At 48.6% G+C, this 27273-nt stretch overlaps 1 protein-coding gene across 1 annotated transcript; it reads left to right on the top strand.

Moving 5' to 3' along the window:
* Positions 1-617: 617 nt before the first annotated feature.
* Positions 618-25850, top strand: FBXO32 (F-box protein 32). Its single transcript, XM_066990718.1, has 9 exons — positions 618-829; positions 4060-4172; positions 5898-5947; positions 6647-6739; positions 13631-13724; positions 14610-14794; positions 18490-18672; positions 19842-19985; positions 20704-25850. Exons 1-9 carry the CDS (start codon positions 714-716, stop codon positions 20791-20793), a joined length of 1068 nt encoding a protein of 355 aa, XP_066846819.1. The 5' UTR covers positions 618-713; the 3' UTR covers positions 20794-25850.
* The last annotated feature ends 1423 nt before the right edge of the window (positions 25851-27273 follow it).

Genomic DNA, 27273 nt, shown 5'->3' with positions numbered 1-27273 from the left:
GAACTGGGGGTGTTTGGTCTGGAGAAGAGGAGGCTCAGGGGAGACCTCATTGCTCTCTGCAACCACCTGAAAGGAAGGTGTGGGGAGCTGGGGGTCGGCCTCTTCTCACAGGTAACCGGTGATAGGACCAGAGGGAATGGCCTCAAGTTGTGCCAGGGGAGGTTCAGGTTGGAAATGAGGAGACATTTCTTCTCAGAAAGAGCAGTCAGGCACTGGGACGGGTTGCCCAGGGAGGTGGTGGTGTCACCGTCCCTGGGGGTGTTCAAGGAGAGGGTGGACGTGGTGCTTGGGGACACGGTTCCGCGGGTGACACTGGTGGCAGGGGGTGGCTGCACCAGGTGATCCCGGGGGGGCTGCCCCGGCCCCCAGGCCCCTGCCCGTATGCGCACGACACGCAGGGGGCGGGGCGTTGGGGCGAGCGGGCGGGGCCAGCGGCAGCAGGGGGCGGGTCCCGGCGCGGCGCTGGCCCCGCCCCCGGAGGGGCGCTGCCCACAAACACGGCCACGTGCGGCGGCGGCGGGGCCGGGCCAGCGCCGCGCTTCCGGCAACACGGCGCGCGCCGCCCATAAAGAGCGCCCGGCGCCGCCGCTGCGCCCGCAGCCGGACCCCGACGGCCCCGAGCCCGAGCCCGAGCCCGATCCCGATCCCGATCCCGATCCCGGCAGCTCCCCAGCCGGCACGACCCGGTCCCACCGGACCCGATCCCCGCCGCCATGCCGTTCCTGGGGCAGGACTGGCGCTCCCCCGGGCAGAGCTGGGTGAAGACGGCCGACGGCTGGACGCGCTTCCTCGACGAGAAGAGCGGCGGCTTCGTCGGCGACATCAGCAGGTACCGGCACCGGCCGCGGTACCGGCCCCGGTGCGGGTCCCGGTCCCGGCCCCAGCCGCCGCCAGGGGGCGCTGGGTGCGGGGCGCCGCCGAGGGGACCGGGGGGGGACCCCCGAAACGGACGGCGGCGGCGATTTGGGGTTGCCGGAGGGTCACCGGGGTCCGGGGGGTGGATGTGGGGTGGGGAACCGGGGGCTCGACCCCTCGCCCTTCGGTGGAAAGCCCCCCTCGGCCGCCTGGGGGGCTCGGTTAGGGCGCTGCGGGCTCGGGGAGGGGTGGGTTGGTTTTGGGGGGGGGGGCGTTTGGGGCCGGGTTTCGTCCTGGAGCCGCTCAGAGAGGTGCTGAGCCCCACCTGGGGCTGTCGGAGGTTCCCCTTCTCCTAAAACCCCACCGGAGCCGCGCAGGCTCCCGGCTTCGTCACATGCTGTAAGTCAGCCCTGAGTCACCCGGCAGCGTTCTGCAGCACGGGAAATAAATAAACCCGAAAACCGCAGCCTGGCTCCCCCGGTGCTGGGGCCAGGGGGGCGAAGCGGCCCCGGGTCCCCTGGGGCTGCCCCTGCCGGGCTGGGGCAGGGGGCTGCGCTGACACCCGAGGCTTGTCTCATACAGAAACAGAGCTGCAAAGCCCCCCGTAACACCTCTCTGAGGCACGCTGTAATTTGGAAATAGCCTGGGCAGCAGCAGCCTTTTATTCCTCAGCCTCCTCGAAGAAAATGTCAAAACGTTTGCTGCCCCCTTGGCTCTGGGATTTTGCCCTTAAGGGAGTGCCACTGAAAATCTCCTGGCTCTGTGCTGCCTTCGCTGGGGAGCTCTGGAGGTAACCTGCCCTCCCCTCCCTCTTCCAGCAGCAAGCGCTTCCTTAGGCTTCCCGGTTCCCCAGCCGGAGAAGTATGGTGTGTCTGAAGCCATAAATCTTCCCCCAGACTATGGAGAGCTTGCCTTATGTGCGGCTTGATTAATCTGACTGCAGAGGGACTAAAACCCCCCGGGATGGTTTAAGCGCTGTAAAACTGCGTGGTTCAGGGCAGGAAGCCTCGGCAGCGGTACGGGTGTAATGATCCCTAGTCAGATCGCCCCTGTCAAAACCAACCTTTTCCTGCAGAGCTACGTCTTGTTTTCGGCTCTGCCCAGCGGGGTCCGGGCTTGTTGGCTGCGAGGGGACAGGAATGTACGTGACAGCGGCTTGGAGCGAAGGGGGATTTGCCGTGAGCCGCGGATGAGATCCTGTTGTGCAAGGAGGCTTACGCGGTGGTTCTTTATCTTTCCCTCCTTTGTGCAAGCTCTAAATCAAGTTTAGAATGCAAAACATCTATTTTGTAAATAGGTAGAAAAATGTCTGGCTGGCAGGAGTTAGCGCGTTGGGAGTACTGAGGTTTGGCCCGGGCTTAGGCATCTTCCTCAGTAAAAAAAAGTGAGGAGGGTCCTGAGGTCCCGGTGCCTGACCGTTCAACCCGTCCAGGCTCCTTGGAGAACAATATGGAAATCTGTCAATACATAAACAGGGGAACAATCTGCCTCCCATGCTGGAATCCGTCCACTGCTGCTGTTATGAAGGCTTCGGGTTACAGAGTCATTCAGTAGGAAGTCAACAGCGCAGGGTGTGCTGTTGACATGTCAGATTTAAAGCAGATCTCTCGCGCTCTTAGGCTTGGATTCTGCCGCTGCGCTGGGCATGTTAGTCTGGCCCACTACCGATTTTTCGTGCAGCTTTGATAAAGCAGGAGCTTGAACTTCTCAAAAATGTTTTTGACTGCCGCGTTCTGCTGTCTGGTTTTGGTCCCCAGCATGAAGCAGCGCGGACAGGGGAAGCGAGCAGCCGGGGTGTTTTGCGCACATCTAGCTGCTGGCCCTGGGGACTGCCCGGTGCAGCTGGTAAGAAGCGTCCAGTTCCCCAGGCTGTGAGCGCTGTCCACCTGCATTTCTGCTTCCCTCTCCATAGCGGTGGTGTGACCCTGCTGACGGCCACCAACCTCCCTCTCCCGGCCGCAGGCTTGGGCCGGTGATCAGATTTAGCAGCGGGGAGAAGCGAGGAGCCTTGTCCTGCAGGTTTCGTTCCTTTGCGGGAGCCTGTGCTGGATAGCTGTCAGGTGTGAGCCAGGCTGCGTGGTGCTCGTGTTTCTTTTGAGGCTACAGAGTGTAAACAAGAGGGCTGCGGAGGAAGCAGCCTGGCTGCGTAAGGGTCCTTGCGGCTGCAGCACAGGAAGCTCAGCGCCGCGAGCAGCAGCGGGTTGCAGCAGCAGCCAGAGCTCCAGGGGTGTCCCGGGCTAGTGCTGCCACAGGTGAGGTGCCTGGGACCCTTCTTTTTTGATTTTGGGTCTGTAGGCAGCCGTCCCATCCTTCGCAAGCTGCTAGAGCAGCTCTTTTTCATCTCCCAGGTGTATTGCTTGTCTTTTGCAGCACCTGTGGGGCATCCCTGTGCCCCCGGTGTGTGGGGGCTCTGGTGGGGGACCGGAGCTGGAGCCAAGAGCTCCTGGACAGTGCTGCCTTCCCCTGCACAGCCCAGGCTCTGCGCTGCGGCTGCCCAAGGACTTCTCGGTTTCACATTGCTGCACGGATCTGCTGATCTGCAGGCCCGCAGATCAGCAGAGATCTCGATGCGCTCGTTTAGCCTTTCATTGCCCTCAAAGAAAATAAGTGGTTACAGCTCCCTTTGCTAATGATAAAGCAAAGCTCCAGCAAATACAGAAGATGGAGTCTTAGATGAGAGATCCTAGCTGTTAATTTGTACAGCCACTGCTCTGTGGGCTTTGGAAAGCCACCAGTTAAGTCTGAACCTCAGCTGAGCTTTTCCTGTAAGCTTGAAAGCAGAATGTTTTGTAGGGACTCTGTTAATACTTTGCGTGTGAGTATGTGTCGTCAGATGTCTAAATGTGTCCTGGCAGAGAAATCTGTCTCAGGGATCTACCACCTACAGTAGGAGGAAGTGGTGTTATTTAAGCACAGAAACAGGTTAAAGAGGAAAAAAATGCTGCCCAACGGTGTCCCAGCACTGATGTGCTCTGCCTGCTCCTGGCTGTTAGTTGTGTTTTCTCCAGCAGAGATGGGGCACTGGAGACTCATTTAAAAATAACATTATTGGATGCAAAACCTGCACGCGGCCTGTAGAATGGTCTGCAACGAGGTAGCTTCGGGATTTGTAATGAAAACCTGTGTATTTTCTCTCCTTACAGGAAGCATAGTATTCAGCAGGCTGCAGAAATAAATAGAATCCTTGCTTTGTGTCATTCACAGCTTTTGTAAAAAGGAAGATCACAACAAAGAGAATCTCTTCAACAGCCTCAACTATGATGTTGCTGCCAAGAAGAGGAAAAAGGACCTGCTGAATAACAAAGCCAAGATTCAGTGTAAGATGTCTGCTTGGGCATTTTTTTTAACTAAGTTGTTGCAGGGGGAGGATGGAAAATGCTTCAGATCTATGGGTTTTTTGGATGGTGCTTGAGAAGTCTTCCAAACTATCTCAAAGGGCTTTGCGCCCATGTTTGACTTAAGTAGAGAACTTGGATACAGCTTAATGTGAAGATTTATGCCCCTGTTAGTAATCCCTGCTCTGAGGAGTTGTACTTGTTGTGTTCAAATTTTTGTCATTTGTATTTGTCAGAAGGAGGGTAATTTTTTCCTATGGTACATTCAAATGAACCAGTTCCAGTTTTTCCCCCTGTAGACTTCCTCGTGCACAACAGGCTAAATTTATTTTTCCTTCCATATGCACGCAGAGCTCTAATCGACATTACTGGAGGCTATAAGCCTGAACGTGAGCTTTGATCATATCTCTGCGCCCAGAGCGCGTGAAAAATGAACTGAGACTTCAGCTTGCTCAAAACAACGGGAGCTTGGAGATCGTTCTGTGCACAGCGAGCGGCCGGGGTCTCAGATGGCACCCAGGGGGATAACGTGGGGATCCTGCAGGGACTGCAAGTCCTGCGTTGGTCCGATTGCGAGATAGGTACTGGAGTTAGTGAAGGCTCCAAATGTAAACATGCACAGAGGAAATGAGTTACCATTCCCACACTAGTATTAGCTCACTGTGGATCCCCCAGGATTTTGGAAGCAGATGCCAAAAGCTGGCCCCTCTGTGCATTCGGTTCTCTGTGTGAACAAACAAATGTTACCATGACAGTTTTTGGCTGGATTCTGCTGTGACCTACTCGTTTAAAAGGGCTCGATGCAGGATCTGCATGCCTGCGGCTGAGGCTGGGTTTGTCCTTGGGCTCTCAGTACCAGGCAGACGTACATCACTGTGTCCTTAGGTGGAAAAGGATTCCAGGAGCACAGTGTGTCCTTCAAGGCAAGGAGTCTTGTAGGATGGAGCGTTCTTATTCGTATTGCCTGTTGAATTGCCGGCGTGTGGTGAAAGAAGGGTCAAGAGCCCATGTGAAAGTGGGGAGGGAAAAGGGCTGAGCCACATAACTGCTGTTACAGTGAGGACTTTCCTGCGAACTGAGCGAGCAGCATGTGGTGGGTACAGGGAAGCTATTTTGGGGGACGGATGGGACAACTCCTATTTCTGAGGGAAGGGAGGGGCAATTAGAAATAGGATAATTTTGGTCCCAAATAGGTTTTTCTTTTTTAGCAAGTTAGCTGCAAGCATAAGCATGCTCCTCTGAGCCTGACCTCACTGCTAAAAGCTCTCTCCCACATGCCTGATGTCTCATGACATTTTTGTTCAACTTCAATTTTGACATTCAATCCCAAGCCTGTATCCAAGGTAATGAATAGTTAATAAAATCAATAACAACAAAACCTGGCTGTCAGCCACGCTTTCTGTTTGGTACCAAAGAAGAGGAGGTGCTATGGTATATCCGTAGCTGGCAGATTAAACATTTACAGTCTCGAGCTCTGTCACTGAAACATAAACCCTTTTTAAGGCTCAGGGCTGTCGTCTCAAATGAAGGAGTATGGAAACAAAGCATCTCAGCAAGTTGCTAGTTTTGGTTTCAGGTTCAGCAGTGTAAACACAAAAAAAAAAAAACTCCCTTTGTGATAAAAGGGCAGCGAGCATTGTGAGCAGAACAGAGATGCAGCCCTCTGCAGAGTAGAAGATTAACTGAGCAAAATGTGTTTTTAAACAGATTTCCACCAAGAGAAGTGGATCTATGTTCATAAGGGGAGCACAAAAGAGGTGAGTGCAACCGGAGGTTGTCTGTTCCCTTTTGTACTGTTTTTCCACACGGTGGAAGATAGCGAGCTGATATAAATCAGCAGAAGCTCTTAAGAGATAAGTGGAAGATCTGGCTTGTGGTTGGAATTGCAGTAATGATTTTAAGCCCTAATCAGGGAGCCAGGGCTTGCTGTGCAAGGCTCTATACATGTGTTTAAAATATGACTTGTTTGCTTCCCTTGGTTTAAAAAAAAAAAAGCCATTTGCAGACCAAGCCATAATACTGTTCTTGGCCTTCACCCAGCACAGTCCTAACATGGAAAATCGTTGGAATTCATCACAACGGCTCGCTTGGGCTCGTGGAGGGAAGCGGCTGCATGAAACCACCCTCAGTGAACTTGGGCTGTATGTTGAGCCCCAGGAATGTCAGACTCCTTCTCCCTCGTAAATTCTGGAGGGATGGATCTGAGCTATCTAAGGGTCATGAATAGAGCTCGTGTCACTTTTGGGAAAATACCATAACCTACATTGAACCGTGCCCACTCTTGACGTCAGTAAGCGCGGCTCCATGGGAGATGGGACTGCCTCCTCTGGCTGTGAGCGAGTCCCATGCTTTGTACCCATGAGCTTGCTAAATTGAGTTCCCCTGGGTCACGTCTTCCTGATGCTGTCTGGATTTCTGTCTGCCAAAACATGACCCAGACTGGTTTTTTTTCTTAGCGCCATGGTTACTGCACCTTGGGAGAAGCCTTCAACAGGCTTGACTTCTCCAGTGCTATCCTGGACTCCAGGAGATTCAACTATGTCGTGAGGGTGAGTGAAAGGCCAGGGCTTATCTTGCTGTGGTGGTGGGGAGGGTTCTGAACCGAGCATCCATCGGGTGATGGGAAGTACCAGCAAGGAAGAGGTGCGCGTGAGGATGTTGGGCCTTGCTATGTCAAGCATTTGATGGAAAATGTGTGGATAGACCCCAAAACCTATGCTCAGATCTGTTGAGATGGAGAGAGAGGGATGTGGTAGTGATGTAAAAGGTGGTTGGGCTGTCCTTATTCCAGCATTCCTAGTAACTTTCAAATATGTTATAGTGAACAGTTGATAGTTTCAGGTAATACATAATGTCAGTTGTGTATGAAATTCATGTTGGAGAAATAAAAACAAGTTGTTGTTTCTAATTACTGTATTTGAAGTCCTGCTTCCAAATGCAGTTCCTATAGTCCCAGGAGGAGCATGGACTCTGCAGAGGCCACAGAGCAGTGGGGACCTCTTTGCACAGGAGGCTGAGACACCTGCAAGCATGAGTGCTGGGGGGGTGACATCCTGTGAAGTGACAAAGGAGAGACTTCGGGGAGCTGAGTCTTTTGGGAATAAGAAGATGGGCTGAACCTCATAGAAGTTGAAATGAAGGACTCAGGGATCATGGTTGCTCTTAATCCTGTGCGAGTGGCACCAGTTTCAGTGGGTGAAGCATTCTGTTAGCACTGATGCTTTCAGTTGGTGGGAGTTGTCAGCCACAGGTTTCTGCCTAGGTTCCTCCTAATCTGACTTATCGTAACAGATCAAGGCTTTTCATTTCCCTCTGGGTTACCAAGAAATGGTGGTGTTCTGGGGTATCCCCTATCCTGAGGGCTGCAGATGGTTGTATGTTTATGCACATGTGATCTGCAAATTGATCTCAAATTTCAGAATGCTTATCAAGTCTTGGAATTTAATAAGCTTAAAAAAACCCTGTTATTAGCTTGAGGCTGTTTATAAACAGCTCCTTTTCACATTTTGTCAGCTGTTAATCACTGGTGAGGCACCAGCTGTTTAGGTTTTAGGTTCTGAAGCAAGCAGCAGTGGTATTGCTTTCCCTTTGAGTCAAGTGTCCTGAAAAGTCAGGAAGAAATGATCTGAGCAAGTTCACTTCAGTTCACCTGTTGGTTAGGTGACCAGGAGCCTGTGAAAACCCTGTCACCCTGGGAAGGGTACAGGCACTGGGGGGTGATTACCCACCCACAGTGCAGGAAGGCAAATGGTAATTCCTTGGGTGAAGTGCCATGGTGGTGGTAAGGAGTGGGGACGATGCCAAAGGAAAAGCAGGATACAAGTCCATTGAAATTCAGGCTTCCACAGCTCTGTGAGTCCTGGGACAACTTGTTTTCCTGCTTGCACAGAGAAGGTGGCTGCCAGGACAGCTATTCACTGTTTTCTGATACTGGATATATACACCACCATGTCATCCTTAGGGCAGTTAGTTTGTGCCAAGGCAATAACCCTTTGGTTAAATATAAAGAAGGAAAAATAAAACATGTATTTGGTGCTCCAAGGATCACCTTGATGGATTTTTTTTTTTACCTTATGACCATGAAAAACTCTGGAGACTTGTGCTAAGTCCAGCCTTAGGTCAGGCTCTGCCATGTGATGGGCTCCTGCTGCTCACACAATGTGACAGTTATCTCACACAGGGCTGCAGTGACTGGGCAGGAGGCCCATGAAATTTCTTAAAGAGCAAACTCATATTTCGGTGTAGTTGGTATGGCCTGGTGGGATGCTCAGGCTGACTTCTTTCTTCATTTTTCCAATGAGGACTTCTTCATAAAAGCATACCAGACCTGCCACGTGTCCCAAATAGCAGTGTTCTGTACGGAAGTCAACTTGTATCCATGTTTCTACAAATTGAGCTTCTAAGGCTAAGTAGTCCTAAGGATACAGCATTACAGAGAAGTATGAAGCTTTCTAATTGAGGCTGACTTGTGGTTTGGCAGATTAAAGAGATATTAAACCTGGTACCATGGATCAAATATAAAACTGACTTCTTAAATGAAGGGGTTGTATCGGCCAAGTCTCTGGTGAATAGTAGCTCATAAAATGCCTGTTGTGCCAGATTCACTCATGAAAAGCACTGCCTAGATGTGGATCTTGTTTATGGGTCTTTGCAAATTGCAGGCCTCCTAGAGCACACAGATGAGCGATCTGTCACATGGAAAATGCCTTGACTATTGGCAGGCAGAATTTTTTTCCCTTCCCTCCCTCTCCTTGTTCTCTCTGGTTCCACCCGTTGCTCAGAGGATCTGATTAATGTCACAGTATTTACTTCATCAAGCAAATGCTTTCCAAGGAGGGAAGCTGAGTTGGAATGAGGATAAGGATGCCCACAGAGAAAGAAGGGAGAGAAACGGCTACAGACCTGGGACTCTGCTGGCTATACCCAAACTTTCTCTGTAGGGAAATAAGATACATTACTGCTGTTAACACAGGCTTTCAGGGTGACCATCAGCTTCCTCTTGCCTTTCTCAAAGCATTCCCCTATGAAAGTCTCTGAACATAAGTGTGTTTTCAGTACTGATTTTTTTGTTGTTGTACAGAAGTCTAAGATATTCCCAGATTAAGTTCTTAGTTCCTAACAGGGCACTGATCTGTTACAAAATGGGCTCTTCCAGGTGAGGTGGAAGTGTAAGCACTGGAAAGCTTGTCAGGCTGTTTTTCGTGCTCAGGTACCATCAGCTGTAGCTGGTGAGTTCATGTAACTGAAGGAGGAGAAATCTTCCAACATCGGTCTTGTCTTGACAGTGCTGATAAAGTACTGGAAGAGTAAGTACAGGTATTAGCACCATGACCTGTTCCTTGCTTGACTGTTTGAATTATACCACCTGCACAGACATTACAGGAAAATGTTCCCTTTTTAGAGCTCATAAGGAAGGTGCTTGATTGATCCAGAAGATCCAAACTTTTTCATATTGAAGCAGTCCTGATTTCTCTGCTCTTGCAGAATTAACAAAGACTGGAAGTGTTCCTGTGAGCATACGCAATATAAGCAGAGACAAGAGTGCCTGCAGCCCAGAAGTTGTTGGTTCTCCTCTGGGAACACTCTGTTCAGATGACAGTGAGGCTTTGCAGGCTGTTTCCTTCAGAAAGATCTGTCATATGATGGTTGTGTAGTAATGTCTCAAGGGAAGGTGCTGTTTCTGATCATAAAAGCTTAGGTCAGGTTAAGCTGCATGGGCACAGCTCTTGGAATAACATGATCTAGACAGCGTGCAGCCTGTTAAAGTAGTCTCTTAAATTTGTTTCTTCTTAAGTTTTTATAGCCCTTAGCTCCAGGAGTCCTGGATTTATGCTGTGCTGAAAGAGTATCAGCTCAACGCTGCCTCATGGAGATCTGTCAGCACCTGCACTGTAAATCATTATAACTCGCCCTGCTGTTGTTCTACCTCCCAGCTTACAACCAATGTGACGTTTCAGCCACAAAAAGTGAAGGGCTGTGAGAACGGGGGGTGACAGGAGGGAACTTTCATTGCAGTAAGCTTCTCCAAGCAGCTCAGGTGTGAGGAGTCCCAGCCCTGAGGAGCTGGGGGGATCCCACAGGATGCAGTCCTCCTTACCTACGGCAGGTGTTTGGGGCATTCTGGTGGGGATTTACACTCCAGCAGCTTGAGGCTTGTGATTTTTAACCATTGCTAAGCATTGCTGGGTTTGAGGCCAAGTTACACCCTCCTCAGTGCAGTGCAGGCCTGCAGAGGCCTTTCTTGTCTCTGTGGGCCGTTTGGGGCTGGATTGCCTGCACCAGGAGTATGGCAGAAGTTACCAGCTGGCTGTGGGGTGCCTGTAAGTGATGTGCACAGTGATGAGTACAGAACACCACAGTTTTGGGGCCCTTGTTCCCTGCCATGTGTCACTTGTTTCCTTTTTTTCTCTCCTTCCTGTGGGGAGGAAGGCCTGTTGTGCTCCCCGAGCTATGTGGCTCGCTGCACTGTTAGTAGGGTTTGAGCAGGAAACCCCATCCTCTTGGTGTGGGGAGGAGAGCAGGCTCTTGCCCTGCTGTGGAAGCTGCTGTTTCCTGCCAGCTCTGGAATAAGCTGCTGCATCTCTTGCCTTTTCTCCTTGGCTGTTGCAGACCCCTGGGAGCAAACAAACTAGTGGCAAGGTGACAGGAAGGGTTTTCTGGGGAAGCTGACAGCCCACCTTTTTCAACTCCTGAGGATCTGAAAGAGGGAATTGGGATCTAATGCCCTCTTTTCAGGAGGGGTTACAGACTCCCAGCTCCAATTAAAATCAGCTGGAATGCAATTACTTAGTGTTTTCGAAAAGCAGGCCTTTTAAAATTGCTCTTAACCTTTCCCTTTGTGCTCTCCCCACCATCTGTCCCTCTCAGCTGAGCGTGGGCTGGACTTAATGCAACAGCATCACAACATGCTTGCAGCTCTCCACTGTTTTTTACCCTACTCAGCATTAATCTGAACCCATCAGTCTGCTTTTAGTTGGTATTATGCAAGTGACAACACTGATTTGTATCATGCTGTAGACCCAAATTTGGCAGTCCATTAAATGAGGCTGTACTCTGGGGCTGTGCCAGTGCTAAAAGACCCTCAATTCACTGCAGCGTGTGGGGCATGGATGGGTCAGAGCCTGGCTGAGCCGTATCCCTTACCTGTTTTACGTGTATTATATGAGGACAGAGGAATAAAAATGCCTTTTGGTCTGGAGGGCAAGCCAGCAGTCGCTGGGGAGTGGAGTAGTCCTAGAACTATTCACAACATAGTTTTCATATGGAATTTCATCCTGTGTTTATTGCTGCAGGGGAAGGGAGGTGACACGTGACATCAGAGCTGGTTCACCGAACATAAATTGAACCTTGATAAACACAGGCAAGGCAAATTTGAGTCTGTTTGTCTAGCTTAATTTTGTACCAATTTAGTGTTCTTCAAGGAACTGAGATTTTTATCTTTGGTCCTCGTAAAGAATGGCTCTGGCTTTTCTAGCTCTTACGGTGTTGCATTACGTGATACTTATCACTGGGTATATTTTAGTGTTTTCAGCGATGGGCACGGCATCGCTAACACCCAGCCTGGAGGAAGCTGTCCCTGTGCCAGTTCCTGAGCAGTGCAATCTGGAGGCAGCAGTTGTTTGTGCACAAGAGCTGATCTGCGTGCGTGTGTGCCTAATGTACAGATGGAGTCTGGCAAGTTGATCACGATAATCAAAGGTCTGGAGGCTAAATAGGTTGATGTAAGCAGAGTATCGCAGGTTACTTCAGGATGCTGTTTCTTCTACTTCCTCCAGTATTTCAAGAAATGAGGAAAAGACTTAAGGCTTTGCAAGCATGTTGCAGACTGCCTTGTTTTTAAGAGTATCTGGGGTCTTCACTTTGCTGAGAGGCATCAGTGGGCCATCTTGCTATGTGCACCAAACACTATCCAGCTCTTCCTGTATCTTGTTTCTACAAATGAGGCAAGAAAACAGGCAGCCTGCCGTTCACAGAAGTTAGCGCGAGCCTTTTTCCTCACTTTCTTTCAGTCACGCGAGGTGTAAGATATTCACAGAATGTAAACTCAATGCCATCTGATGATGGTGTTGGCCTGGAAATTAAACTGAAGAAGGCAACTTCGCTCTCAGCAACCTCACTGCTTCTAACTGGCAGTCACATGCCTGTGCCTGAGATGAGCAGAATGGGCAAACGACTGCAATAATTCCTCTCCCCGAGCTCTCTGCTTCATGGCAGGCTGCCGGTAACTTTATGGATGCATTCCTGTCATTCTTAAAACGGGGCGAACAGTTCAGCTCATGACTTATCAAGTCTTATCGAAAAACATCTTAGTTACTTGACACAAGTAGTTGCACCTTCTCTGTACTCTCGGCGGTGCCAGCAATGGGATACCGTAGCTCCAGACGATAAAGGATTAATAAGCTAGTCATGTGGTAACGTGTTGATTGATTTGTAGCATAAAAGGTTTTTCCTTTCCCTTCTAAATTAAAACAGAAGGCTATGTACATCCAAAACAAATGGAACGACATGTGGACAGCCTGTATTTATATAATGCTGGGGGAAGGGAGGAAGGCTTGGAAGATCACAAGCCACATGTTCTGCAGAACATGACCCGTAGGAAACTTCCACGGCTCTTCTTGCACCGGTAGAGAGCCCAGGGAGGAGAGGGCATCTGTCCCAGGGGAAACGCTTCCTTCAGCAACTGCAGCCCAAATCCAGCATTCAGCTAGTACATGAGTCAGGCGATCGGCGACAGGAAGCAAATCGCAATCGAAAGTAAAAGTGAGATTTCCCTGGTTCCACGGGGAGTAAACAGGACAAACAGGGAAGGGCGGATGGCTTGGGATTGTTACAGCTGCAAGAACTGCACAGAGGGGAAGAAATGCTGAGGGAATAGGGGGTTGTTAGAGGTGGGGGGTGGGAATGGTTTGGTTTTAATACAGCCCTTAACCTTTCCATCGTGGTGACAGTGCTCTGACAAAGCCCATACAACCGAGGCGTTTGACGTAAATTGCAGGGTCTGATTCTCATTACTGCCCCATCAATAACATCCCCATCCAAACCAGCGCTCGCTTGTGTTCCCTCATGACACTGCTTGTTTATGCCCCAGCGAAGGACGGTGACGTCGACCGTTCATTGTTCCTCGGTGTGAATAGATGCTGTCAGTCTGAGCGCTGCCCTGTGGTTTCCCTGCATCTCTGAGCCATGAAACCAAATTTTTCTCCCGAGTATCATTAGAAGGCCTTTTTTTTTCCCCACCCCTTTCTATGTGGATTTAATCACTTCTCCTCTGCTCTTTTTTTTTTCCCCACCCGTGCATTAGTTTGCTGCCGTTCCATCTACCTTTTATTTTCATGCAGCAAACAAGTGCCCGGACTGTTTTGCTGTGTCATGTGACGGGAGTTAAGATTAGAAAGGTATCTCTGCTCTCTAAGGCTTGCCACTTCTATTTTTACCCACAGCTGCTGGAGCTGATAGCGAAGTCTCAGCTGACGTCACTGAGTGGCATTGCCCAGAAAAACTACATGAACATTTTGGAAAAAGTGGTGCAGAAAGGTAAGAAATGGAAACGAAGCGGGGGAGGAGGAGTTGGAATTAATGTGGTGTACTCAGCATGAATGACATCCTCAGGAATACCCAGTGTAAGGTGGGGGAAGAGGGGCCACCCCTGTTTATTCCTGTAGTTCAGTTCCACTTTCCTTTTTGTCAGTGAAGGACTATGTAGAGTGGGAGGGGTGGGAAGAAATCTCCATATTTTGGTGGGTATCTGGGAGGCGATTCCTCCTTCTCCCACTTCCCTCGCTACCACTCCTGCATCCTGCTGAGTCCTATTCCTGACTGCAGAAGAGGCAGCTGCTCCTGCCCCCCAGCCTGACACATCGGCAGTCTCTGCTGCTCTGTCTCCAGTTTGCAATATCAAGTGCTCCCTCTCCTCCAGGGGAAAGTAAAGCTCGAGGGCTGTCTTCACCTCCCTGGGCTCCTGGTGGGGCTGGATTGCAGCTGAGAGGTGCTGCTTCCCTTCCTGGTGCTTTAGCTCTGACTGAAGCCTGGGAATGGAGAGCACCCTGTTGGGGTGTGCATGCACGATGAGGCTGGAGATGCTGAGCATCTCGCTGCCCGTCAGCTGGGGTGGTCGGGGAGAGGCGCGCACACAACCTCTCACATGTAACAGAGGGGAAAGCTGGCTGGTTTCCCAGCTATGGAAATGGGAAGTGCTCTAGAAAGGATGGGTACCTCATCTGCTTATCCTAGGAATATCTCCATCTGTTCTCTTACCTGCTGTGCTTGGCTCATGTTTAAGTGCTTTTCTGTCAAAAGAAAAGCACAGGCTGGCTCTCTTGGCCTGTGAGATTACAGCAGGTAACTTTTCCCTGAGAATCATGTAGATTCAGAAAAGGATTTGGGCAGCTTCCATTTTTAACCTTTCCTGTTCCCCCAAAGTCCTTGAAGACCAGCAGAACATCAGGCTAATACGGGAATTGCTGCAGACCCTCTACACATCCCTCTGCACTTTGGTTCAACGGGTCGGCAAGTCTGTCCTGGTTGGAAACATCAACATGTGGGTGCACAGGATGGAGACTATTCTCCACTGGCAGCAGCAACTGAACAATATTCAGATCACCAGGGTAAGCGCAAATCCTGAAGGCTAAAAATAATGTGGCTTCTTCATGAAACCTTCTCATGTAGCAGCTTTCATCTGGGTGACTATATCTCACTGTACTCCCGATGCAGGCAGAGTGCTGGAGAAGGACCCGAAGTTGCCAAAATAACTGGCTGCATTCCTTGAGTTACTTGAGTCCCTTAAATCAAAATAAAGCAATAGTAGCCATTACATGTCCCCAGCCAGTTCAGTGTACGCAGTGTGGGATCATGTTCACCGTTACTGGTGGTGTGACTCCTTTCTGCTCTTGAGGCTCTGTGTGAACAGAGCTGGGCAGGAAACTATCTCCTCCTGAGAGTCTTTAGAGATGAGGCCTCAGTATGAAAAGTCAACTCAATCTTTTTCTAAAATCTGAGAAATTGCCCTCAAAAGTTGTTTATCAGATATTTGAGGTTTTTAGATTTGTTTAATCTGTAAATTAAATGCAAATTTCCAAATAGCTGCATAACTTCATGCTTCCTGGCTGAAAACATCAGTGATTCTTCCAGTAGTCTGGAGCTGGCTGTTCCAGCCAGACAAGTCCTGCTTTCACAACATCTGGTCCTCCAGCAGCAGCTGTGGAGCTGGGAGAGACGAATGAGTTGATAAATTCCTAACCTGGCTTTGCATGTGAATTGAAGGTGAACTTTCTCCACTTCACCTTGAATGGGTGCTCACTCCCCAGAAATGCTAAAGCCTTCCCCCTGCGCTGACCTCCCTGTCAATGTGTCCGCTGTAGGAGTCTTCTACAGTGAACTGAGCTGTGCAATTCCCACTTGGCCATACCAAAGCATGGCCAGAGGGAATTTTAAAAACACCTCTTTCCTTAGTGGGTCAACCAGAAAGGCACTTCGCAAGGGTTGAGCAGAGGTCCTGCTTTCATCGTTCTTCATGGCTGTGTTTGTTGGAAACATCAAGAAACAGTTCCCAGTCCTTCAGTTGTAAGGAGTAATACAGGCAGAAGGATTTGGGAGAAGATAAACTCCGGGAGGTCCCAGGGAGTCTGAAGAACTGCAAAATCCACATTGCCTTATGTGGTGGTGGTCTCTGCCCTGCTGTGGGACGTGCCTGCCGATGCTGGTGCCCACCTCTGGGGAGCTGCTCAGTGTCTGGGCACTGCTGGGATCAGCTCCGCTGGAGTATCTGTTTCCCTGACACCCCAGGTTAGGACCTCCTGCTCAACTCAGTAAATACAGTACGGGTTTTTTCCCCTCACCTTTACTGACTCTCAAAACTCCCATAAGCATTTCAAAGCTCTGCCTGCCCAGATAAAATTGCATCAAAATGTGCTTGTGAAGGGAACTGCCTTTTATGCACACAGTATAGGTTTGCAGACACTTTTCTAAAATATAGAAATATGTGGAGAGCTTCCAAAAAAAAAAATTCACACCTCTGAAGATGGCTTCAGGTCAAAGTAGAACAAAACCTGAGTTTGAGAGGAAGGCAGAACAAGCCCAGTTCTGTGCAGCCAGATGCTTACAGTGCTGAGCGTTTCTGGTATTTCTGGAGGGGGTAAAAAGCTTCACAACAGCCAAGACAGACCTTTTTAAAAAAAAAAAACTTGCAAAACACTGAGTATGTGCTAGAGTTGCATTAAAAAAAGGGCACAAAAAACAACTGTCCATAAAGTGACAACATAATGATCTGCTCTGATCTAATCTGTGTTCTTTCTCCAAAGAAAGTAATGTTTGAAAAGTCCTGGAAAGGAGTACTGAGGGAAAAGTAGCAGCAGATAAGTCTTTGGCTCTGACTCAGAAAACCTGTATGGAGTTGTTTCAGTCACACTGGCTTCCTCAGAAATAAGACATTAGCGTGTGCTTGCTTGATTTCTGCCTTCCCCCCCCCCCCCCCTTGCTGAACCAAGAGCCTCTGAGCACAGTCCTGCCTGTCCTGCCCTGGTGGAGCTTGTGTGGGCTGCCTGCAGGAGAGGGCAAAAGCCAGCGTGGCGGGGAGATCAATGGGAGGTGATCCAAGGCTGCGGTGCGTTCCTCCTGCCCCTAAAAACGACCTCAGCTTGCACTGACGGGCGGGGACACAGTCCTGCATAGCCAGCGGGAGACTCATGGGCTTCAGGAATGATGGAGTGCTGCTCTCTGCCTCCTCTTCCATCTCCAAGCACGCAAGTGGATCGCACCAAGCAAACATCTGCGCGTAGCCAGGCAGCGTGCTCGCAGCTTAACCCTCAGCACGCGGCCGTGCGGAGCTCCTCTTGTCTCCAGAGCCAGCTGGTGTTAGGGGAATAGGGGGGGAGGTGGGGAGGGAGAGGCTGCTTGGGCCTGGGAGATGGGAACTGGGGATCAATTGTTTGAGGTTGGCTTTGGAATGGATACCCTCTGGAGGTGGCCGAGATGGTTCAACTCTCCTGAAGGGGTTGTCTTGCTGGTAGAGCTGGCCAAAAACGATGCCTGGCTTCAGCGGAGGGGTTCTTGCAGGTAGCAGGCAGTGCTGGGGGACCAGCCAGGCTGTATGGACCACCAGCAGTGCGGGCTGGTCCCTGGGGAAGGTGGGAACTATTTATGTGCAGTTGGACTCCTCGTGCCCCTGCAGTCTCACGTGGCTGGAGATGGGGCCGTGTGATTGAAAGCAGCCTCACGCAGCGTTCCCCTGCTGCTGGTGGCCCACGTGCTCCTTGTTTGAAACGGTTAACAGCCCTGCCAATTGCGAGGCGGGCGATGTGACTCTGCAACTTAAAAATAGCAGCATCTCTGTGCAGGGTAAACGATAGACTTGGCACATCTGTTGAACATTGTTTCTTCCTTGGGGCCCAATCCGCAAAGCTGCTGTTTGTCTTAATAAGGCTGGGGCTGATTTTGGAGCAGCTCGAGCCCGGGTCGTGGTCCTTGCTGATGCTTTGCTCCCGTGGGTACCTTGGATCGCCCCCGGGTGCAGGATCTGCTAATCCATTGCAATTGGTTTGTCCTGGAGCTGTGCTGCTGTGCAGACTTGTAAAATAATCCTGACCCGTGTGTAGACCGAGAAAAGGTGAATTGAATGGGAGCGGAGGTGGCTTTTGGCGCTGCAGAGCGTGCTTTGATGTGGCTGAACAGCCTGCGAAGCTGCGGCTGCAGCTGGTGGGAAAGGGGCAGGTTCCTCAAGCGTTCGGAGGAAGGGTTGGTTAGCCCTGCCGGCACTGCCTTGGGAATCCGTGCAGGGAAAATCCTGCTGCGGGTATCCATCGGCCGCCGCTGTGGTTGCAGTGGGATCTTGTGACGGCGTGAGCTGAAACACGTGTTGGAAGAGCACGAGATTCCCAGCAGCGCGGGTAACGGAGGGCCGAAGTTGGGAAGCAATGCCAGTATCCCTCACCTTGGGGGGAGGATGGTTAGCGCCTGCTACCACGACGTAGCCGGTGTCCTGCTGTCGTGCAAGCCGGTGGCGGTGCTTTCGAGGACAGTGTCTTTTGAGTATGGATGTGGGATAGATGAGAAGAGGGGGGAGAGGCTTGGACTGTGACTCTGCTTCCTACTGCTTTTGTAATAAGAATAAACGGACCCTTCGTTGAAGAAACCTCAGATTCTTTTCAGAGGAAGGTCAAATGTCTCTTTGTTCAGAAGAAGGAGCTACTGCTTATTTTGCATGTGAAGTGCAATACTTAAAAAGTAGTAACTCTACTGCAAGTTAGAAGTACTTGGGTTTCCAGCTTCCTCTGGGCTCAATTTTGTCTTTTTTTTTTTTTTCCAGCCTGCCTTCAAAGGAACCACTTTGACAGATCTGCCGCTCTGTTTACAATTAAACATCATGCAGCGACTGACCGATGGGAGAGACCTGGTTAGCCTCGGTCAAGTGGCTCCCGACCTGCAAGTGCTCAGTGAAGACCGGCTGCTGTGGAAGAAGCTCTGCCAGTACCACTTCACGGACAGACAGGTACGAGGCGAGGTGCAGATCGCTATCAGTTGCCTGTTGCAACCTGTTAGCGAGTGCGTCTGTATGGGTAGGACACTCTTACTTGACTATCTTCTGGATCTGTGGGCTGTGGTGCAAGCTGATAACACAGGCTGGTATGGGAAAGGCTGTAAAGATGATTTATGAGGAGGGTTCTGCATGCCACAGCAATGATTCCTGAAATAGGAGTCTAAGGAATTAGTCACAGGGTGAACTTCTTCAGCCCTAATCCAGGTGGTAACAACTGCAAGTCATGGCTGCTCGCCCCACGTGTGCAGGGAAAACGTGCAGCCAAGCTCCAGCCTTAACTGCAGTGTCCTAAGGACCGACACCCTCGTGGAGAATCTCTGTGGATGTGGTTTGTGAGCAATGTGTTGTACTCCCCTGCCCTTTAGAGCAAGAAATCCCCTCTGAGCTGTTTCGTGAGTGACAGGACGGTGTGTGGAAACCAGCCCTGCTGCTACCCAAGTTGTACCTGTGTAAAGATCTTTGGCCTTTTGCAGGCTGGTAATCATCTAGGGTCTTCTAAAATTAAAAACAAATGGAAAGAAACAAACACCTCTCTGTTTACGGATGATGTTTATGTGTGGGGTGTCTATATCAGATCTCTGCACTTCAGGAAACATGTGCCAGATTTCCCTGCTGACTTGCTTTGTTTGCTCGCTCTGCATCTGACTTTGGAAGTGACTCTGGGGAAGTCATTTCTGTTAACAAGTACGTTCAAGTCCAATTTCTGCAGCTAATGAACCCAAAAAGAAAGATGGAGGCCTCACAAGCTAGTGTGACAAATAACTGACTTGAACTTTGAAAACTGTTAAATGCAGTTCCACTTCCCTGCCAGCCCGAAACAGTGGCTAATGTAGTATGAAATAGCTCCCGGGGTTTCAGGCTTTCATACAGTAGTAATAGTGAAATGAGGCTAGACCCTGATAATGGTATCAGGTGAGGCTGTTGCTATCAGGAAGCCTGTTACAGCCGGGCATTCAGAGCAGGAATTTTCCTGGTGTTACATAGAAACTATTACGTGACAGGCAGGGATGGTGCTTAACTTAAACTTAAAGCAAGGGAGAGAACAAGATGGGTGGAAAGAACAAACCATGATTCTATTTTTTTTTTACCTAGTGCACTTACCATCATATTATTTCTTTCAGATTCGTAAACGGCTAATCTTATCTGACAAGGGACAGCTGGATTGGAAAAAGATGTACTTCAAGCTTATAAGGTGTTACCCACGGAAGGAGCAGTACGGTGACACGCTGCAGCTGTGCAGGCACTGCCACATCCTCTCCTGGAAGGTAGGAGGTGGTGGTGGGACAAACTTGGTTGGGGCAGGAGCCGCAGGGCACCCAGTGCTTCCTCTGATTGCAGCACCTTAAAGAAGCTGCAGTTCCTTTGCCTTGCACGATCGGGTGTTTTCCTACATCTTAATCCTCCCTCAACTATTAAGACCCTTTCACCATGCTTCAGGGATTCCCATCTTGTCTACGCTGAGCAAGTTATTGCTGTCAAAGCCAGAGGGGAGTGAGATGGGCATATTGTCAGGCTACTTGTAGCAAATTGCATTAGCACTGCCAGCAACCCCTGCCACTCGTTATGTGGAGGTGAAGGTCTTGGCAGTGGGATTAGCAAGAATGAGAGCTGATGGCTATAAAACAGCCCACAACATGATTCTGCTGGCCTCTGCGTTGATATCCACAGCACACCTCTAGACTTAAACTCCTTTAGCTGATGGTAGTCTCTGACCTGTAGTGCCTCAGAGAACAGGAGGAAAGAGTGAATTGGATTTTTTCTGGTTTGATTTTTTTCTGGGTTTATTTCCCCGGACTTCAGAGTAACCCCTAAAATATGAAGCCCAATTCAGAGCTGTCTGCTTTGGCGAGAGTGGAAATATTTTGGGCTCCGCTCTGTTTGCAAGCAGGATGTCTGGCGGAGTGGCAGCACTAAGTTGGCACTTAGGTGCTCTGGCACCCCTTCCGCAGTCTCTCTAAATGGAGTTGTTTTCTCCTTTCCCAGGGTACTGATCACCCTTGCACAGCCAACAACCCGGAGACGTGCTCCACCTCTCTTTCACCGCAAGACTTTATCAACTTGTTCAGATTCTGAACTTGGATCACCGCAGCTTACGCGATTCTTACAGGACACTTTATGCCACTGAGCTTGGACACTCCGTTTGTAAATAGTGTAAATATTCATGTTTGTGTGAAGCTCCTGAGTCAAGGAACAAGAGGATTTCGGAGATGAAAGGTGAAATTGCTCACTGACGTGCAGCACTTAAGGAATACAGAATTCCATAGGACTGGTATATAAATGCAGCATGTTGTACAGAGTCCCTTTTTTATGATCAGAGTACAAGATACAGGGCAAAACCTTCGTTTTCGTTTTTAGAAGTTAAAAATGAATTTGCCCCGCAACCATTTGAGAACTTCTTTGGTTTGTTTCTAATAATTGAGAGAAAGCAATATGAGGCTAGGACTGTTGAACTGTTTCTCCATCTGGTTTTATTTAGCAGACATATTTATAAATATGATGTTTTTAAAAGTATTTATGAAAAATATCCCTGTGACAAGTTTAATAATACTTCTGTTTTTAAAAAGGAGACATCCTGAAATACTTAGCGTGGAACTCTAGCCTACTTACAAAAGAATCGCACCATACCACTTTCTACCTCTAATAGATTGAGTACCTTTCAAACAAAAATCCAGTGTACAATGTGAACTTTTGTATTTTGTACAATGATTTAAAGGGAAATGTTTGTGATAGTAAGCATCTTTTCTTGCATTAATGCTTACCTCTTTACGTTAGTTTTCTTGCTCTACTCAGTGCTTGAATGCCTAGATGATAGGCACTGTATAAATACCTAAGACTTTACTCCATCCTCTTTTAATACGTTGGTTTTATGAAAGATTAAGTAAAAGGGAAGAGAAGTCAGGAGGATGAAGATTATCTAAAAGGGAGGAAGTTCTATTATAGGGAAACAAAGGACTGGGTTTAATCTTGCAACATAAATACATATCAACTCCGCTAGGTTAATTGCACTGGATGAATTCCCAAGTGAGGTTAGAATCTGGTTGAAGCCCATGTCTTCCTAGTTTTCCAACATATACACACCGCTCTGTGTTCCCACTGCTGTCAAGTGAATTAAATCATCTTGGAGCTGGTAATTAGTAGGGAGATTAGGGCTGTTGAGTCTAGTGAAGTGATGCGGTTTTTATTCCTTGACAGACTGGCAGCACTCTGTTTAATTTCAGATTATTGGAGTTCAGGGTGGTGAGAGACCATGAAGAAATTGGCTAGCATTTTGCTAAAAACAGCACTCAAGGCTGTGGAAAGTGAGGGATTTCCAATATGGCAGTCAACCTCTTCTGTTATTTCTGTGTGCGAAGGAAACGAAGACCCAGTCTAGTCCCTTCGGCTTCCAGTGCTGACCTTCTTTATGGGATCTTTTAGCACTAGCCTAGAGCAAAGTTTTCAGTCCTGTGGAGTAAGTGGCCAAACTCCTGACATCGTTGTGGCCGTGATTTGGCTCACGATCTCTTAGTGAAAAGCGGAACCTTATATACACGCACCGTGGTGGAACTAGAAGATTCCAGCTCATATTTAACCATTTGAAAACCTGCGGTGGAAAGGTTTTGCCATTTGCCAGTAGATTTCCTGTATAGCACTTTCTCTGTGCGCAATGGAAGCAGGATACCTCAGGAGGGTAAAAATTAGTGGGTTGTGTCTGACCATGTACAGAGAATTGAGGAAGAGGAGTACTCAGGACAATTCAGGAAGAACTACTTGAGTTAGTATTGTTAAATATTCTGTTCCTTTTTTTTAATGTTTTTATAACTGACTTTCAACACTTTTCTGCATCTGTTTGTATTTTAAAAAATTGACAGTATTTGCGTTTTTGCAAACTAAATCACTTTGCATACCCTGGAAGAAACTCAAAAAGGGGAAAAAAGTTGCCTCTAGATGGAGCAGTGGGGAAGAGGGGAAGAAGACTGGGAAGGGGGAAGGCAGGAAAAAGTTGACGAGAACTGCTGTTCTCCTGCCTTCCCCCAGCAAACCCAAGTTTTTCCTTTTCTGGAGAGCTCTGTGAGCCAGTGCAGCCCTTAGCCATGGCCAGAAGCTTGGCAATATCCAGAGACGAGGAGAAAACCTGGGATAGGAAATACTATTTTGGTGTTGGTGCTCTCTCCGTCAGTTTGCTGGTAAAAATAAGCCTGTTGATTATGTTCATGTCAACTGAAAGTGATTTAAAAGCTGATGCCTTGGAAAAATCATCTTGTGCTTGTTTTGGGGGGATGCTCATGAGTAAGGGAGGCTGGTTTCTGTTTTCATTCCCGCAGTGATGTAAGCGGGTAGGTGAGGCTGAAATCCGCCTTGTCGAAAGAGGATGCTAAGGACAGGAACCTGCAAGTGAATGAAGTATTGCCACTGTCTTGGGAGACTCTTGTTGTTTTTTCTACTAGTGAGAGGACTCGCATGGCCTTCACCATCTCCATCTTCTGCTTCCAGCTCTGACGCAGGCGTGGTTTGGTTTGCAGTCCTTCTGCCCCTGGCATCTGCAGTGAGTCAACCTCTCGTGATGGAGGCGGCCTGAGCTGCTGGGGGTTTCTGTGTAGTCTGAGGCCCTGCTTGCCAGATGGCACTTACCCAACAATGAGATTGTTGCACTGGGTGAATTTTAAGCTTGGATTTAAATCCAGTCTGCACGACAAGACAAAACCCCAGAATTTAGCTGTGGTCTGGGAACACCTCAGCTCTCACCACTGCCTTTATGAGCCCTTCATTTGTTTTGAGCAGAGTTTATGCCATGTCCCCCTGCCCAGAGAGCACAGGTGATGCTGTACTTACGTACAACTGAGGCTCCTATCTGCAAAAGTTAATTTCAATTAGTGTTCTTGTAGCACAGGGTAGATCTTAAAGGGTCAAATTGCTGAAGATCAATCTCTTAATCCAGGCACTTGTGTGTTGCTCGTCCTGAATCCTGGGATGTTGCTGTTGGTGTCCCAAGTAGCAGAAAACCAAGCAGCCACTGTGCTGGAGAACAAAACTGGCTAAACAAAAAGCAGAATGTGCCTCAGTCACCATCTTACCGCCCTAGCAGCTGTCAAATCAGACCCTGATCTCTTTAGGAGAGTCATTGTTCCTCAAGTGGCTGGTACAGGGAGATACTGTGGGAGATTCGGTTCCGTTTTGTGCATTTAAAACAAAATTGTGTTACATCCAAGCATCCAAATACCTTGGTCTAACCACTTGAAAACAAAATGATCAGTATTCAGCAGTGCAAGTGCATCTGCTTGGCTTTGGATGGCAGAGGAGCGAAACCAGCCGTGATAGCTCAGGACCCCAGGCAGGATGGTGTAAGGCTGCTCTCTCGCAAGAAGGACCTTTATTTTAGGACAACTCTGGCAAAGCCTACTGTGAATGGAAAACAGGCTTTTACTGTTGGTGTTTTGGAAATCGAGTGTTCTTTTCAAACAGCATCTCATCCTCAAGTTGGTGGCTGCGTTCCCATTAAAAATGCGTCGGTTCTTATACTATGAAAGGAGGTTCTTCCTCTCTTTGGGTTTTTTTTTTCTGCTGCCAGTGTATGCAAAGAAATATCTTTATCTTCAGAGGTTTTTAAGCAGTGCAATGGTGTAGAGCATGGCACTGTGGAGAGGAAAAACAGATCCATGCAGGGGAGGAGGCTCAGAAAGGGAGAGATCTTTCTGTTCCAGCTTTCTATAAGAGGCAGGTGTTTGGGGTTCACTTTCATGTGATAGCCACTTCAAGAGGCACCATTTCAGCTGTACATACCTTAAGCCATTTGTATTAACTATGGTATGGTAAAGTTTGATCCTAAAATGTGTGCACCTCCTCTTACGTTGTTTGGGTTTCTTTTATCAATTGTGAAAGCTTCTAGATCCTGTTTTGTAAAGCGATTAGAAAAACTTCTATTGCTCTGAAGACATTGCTTTTTATGTAAACATTTAATTGCACCCTGCCACTTTCTGTATATGAGAGTATCTTTTCTATCATTTTTCTTTGCCCCCCCAGGTTTTGAACTGTTTGTGTTCCCGTTTGTTTGACTGCTCTCGCAAAGCTCTCTCCTCCTAGAACATACACAGGTACTACACCAGCTTTTCCTGCCCAGAAAAATCCCTGGCCTTTAGTAGCTGAAATTTGATTTAGAGCAGGAACATTTCAGGTTGTTACATAGCTAGTAAATCAGATGTGCTGTTTCACGCTTAGGCGCTGTTCAGTACAGCGAACCAGCGCTGTCCTCTGGGGTTGTTCTCAGAAACCTGTTGCACAGCTTCCCCACAGATCAGCACCTTGCCAAAAAGAAATAGCTTTAAATTAAAATGCCACTCTTCCTAGCTGGCCTGTTAGCAGAAACAGAGACCCAGCGGAGCTGATGTCTGCTCAGGTTGATGAAGACTGCCAGTTACGAGGTCGGGGACTCTGGTGTTCTGCCTGTGCTGCTGTTTGCAGCTCGTTGCTTGTGGTGATGCTCATTAAAGGCCCCGAAGACACAACCAGGTGTCCATGTAGCTGGCAGCATGTGGCTGCTGGGGCGTGAGCTGCTTTTCCAGTGCCTGATTTCAATCCCCCATCTTCCTCCAGTGATTTCAGTGACAACAAATAGGCCTTGCAGGATTTGGCCCTGGGTAGAATAAATCTTGTCTTTGACATAGGTAGTCTACTGTATTAATATCATGAACACCAGAGAGATTCCCCCTCCGTTGGCCAAGCATTGCCTTTTCTCCCCCTGGGAGGGCAACTGAGGGTAAACTTTGCATTTCTTTAGCTATTACGAGCTGTGCAGAGTGCTAACAGGTCTGCTACCGAGGGAGCATTTTAATTGGAAACGGCAAATATGCTCATCTTTAGGAACTATCTGCAGTAATTATAAATACTTGTATATGGAAGAGAGTGTGTTCTGTTTTGTTTTTCTTTAAAGTTGTAAGTAGAGATGATATGAAGTGAAAGGCATCCCTTGTATAATACGACTTCTGTTTAATATTACTGTGTGGTTAAAATCCTTCCATATAAATTTGCACACTTTTTCCTCTTCCCTTGCATGTTCAACTCTGATTTTTACAGCTGTTCTGTGCAGACAGTAATGTATTTTTGTAAAACATTTTTTTGACACTGAATTGCAATAAATGTTCAAACAATGTGAACCACAGAGTTGGTTGTCTCACTGCTTCCAAGTTGTTGACCTTATCGGCCTTGAGCTTCTCGTGACTGTAAGCAGAAACTCTTCTGCAGGAACATCCAGAACTTGGGCTGTCATGGCACTAGGCACATGGGGAACGTCCAGGATGGAGCTGTTACTTCACTGCAACTCGAAGGAAAATGAGGTGAATGGAGCACTTGTTTCTAGTCTAACTAGCGCCCACCTACAGCTCATGCACTTGAATTTGCACTCTACCAAAGCACAGGAGTGATTGTTCCAAAAGAGATCTCTAGCGCTTGCACTGATCTGATAGCTTCACTTCCTGGCTTACAGAAATGTTTTTCTAGCCATGTTATCCAAGTGACTTTGATTTATTTTTATTTTTGTCCCAGTTATTGCATCTGGTTAGTCAGCACTGCAATGCTCAGACCCAGGCTCCTGGCCAGAGGGAATGCAAGCGAGGAGCCCACTGAAGGAAGTCTCAGCAAATTGGGGAAGAAATAATAATAGAAAAGGCAAACATGTCTCAGGCTGGGACGGGATAAGTTATCTTGGTAAAATGGGATGACTTGCTGCATGGAAACCAGCTATGAAAACAAGAACGAAAAGCAGATGCTTTGTTTTTCAGTTCATTTTTACTGTCAGGTAGGGTGTTTGAGCAGTTGCATGTGTCTGCATGTGTCTTTTTGTGGTTATGCTGTATCAGGAGTGTAGTGAGAGGGTTGCATCCCCAGTCTTTGGAACGTGGGACAGCGTGCAAGATACTGGTCTTAAGCAAGGCAGTGAGTAAGCTGTTCAAATGCCCTTCCTAAATTTCTTGGAAGTACACAATTTTACTTATTTTTGTAGACTAAATCCTTTAAAGGGGATACCCGGTCTCTTTAGGAATGGGTGGGTCAGTGAGCTCTGTCCGTAACCCCTTCAGGTGACAAAGGTCTGGCCATGCCTTTTCCCATTTTCGTAGTGCTGTCGCCGTAACACCTCCAACCTTCCAGGAGCTCACCAGGACTGGAGCAGAAGCAAGCACTGGAACAGGCTGTCCAGGGAGCTGGTGGAGTCCCCATCCCTGGAGGTATCTGAGATGCTTGGATGTGGCACTAAGGGACATGGTTTGGGGATGGGACTCAGTAGGTCAGGTTGGTGGCTGGACTTGATGATCTTGAACCTCTTCCAACCTAGATGATTCTGTGATTCTATGGATGGTCCAGCAGCCTGAAGGAGGCCCTGCCTTGCTCAATGATAATGTGGCACCGGCTTAGCTCCAGTGAAACAATTACTCAGGGAGCTCCTTGGAGTGCCCTCACCACCTGTCTTAAAGCCCAGTAAAGAAGTAGAGATGGGGCAAAACCATTCTGAAAGCTACTTGCACAACACAATTTCGGGTTATGACTCTTATTTGCCCCAACTTTCATTAACCATCGTCTCCT

The sequence above is a fragment of the Anser cygnoides genome, chromosome 2 (assembly GCF_040182565.1).
Source record: "Anser cygnoides isolate HZ-2024a breed goose chromosome 2, Taihu_goose_T2T_genome, whole genome shotgun sequence".
Taxonomy (NCBI): domain Eukaryota; kingdom Metazoa; phylum Chordata; class Aves; order Anseriformes; family Anatidae; genus Anser; species Anser cygnoides.
Note: the sequence above shows the minus strand (reverse complement) of the source record. Positions and strands in the feature narration are given on the sequence as shown.

Coding starts and splice junctions, on each gene's coding strand:
- FBXO32 (XM_066990718.1), top strand. CDS start 714: ATGCCGTTCCTGGGGCAGGACTGGCGCTCCCCCGGGCAGAGCTGGGTG. Junction 830..4,059: donor TTCGTCGGCGACATCAGCAG/GTACCGGCACCG, acceptor TGTCATTCACAG/CTTTTGTAAAAAGGAAGATC. Junction 5,948..6,646: donor ATAAGGGGAGCACAAAAGAG/GTGAGTGCAACC, acceptor TTTTTTTCTTAG/CGCCATGGTTACTGCACCTT.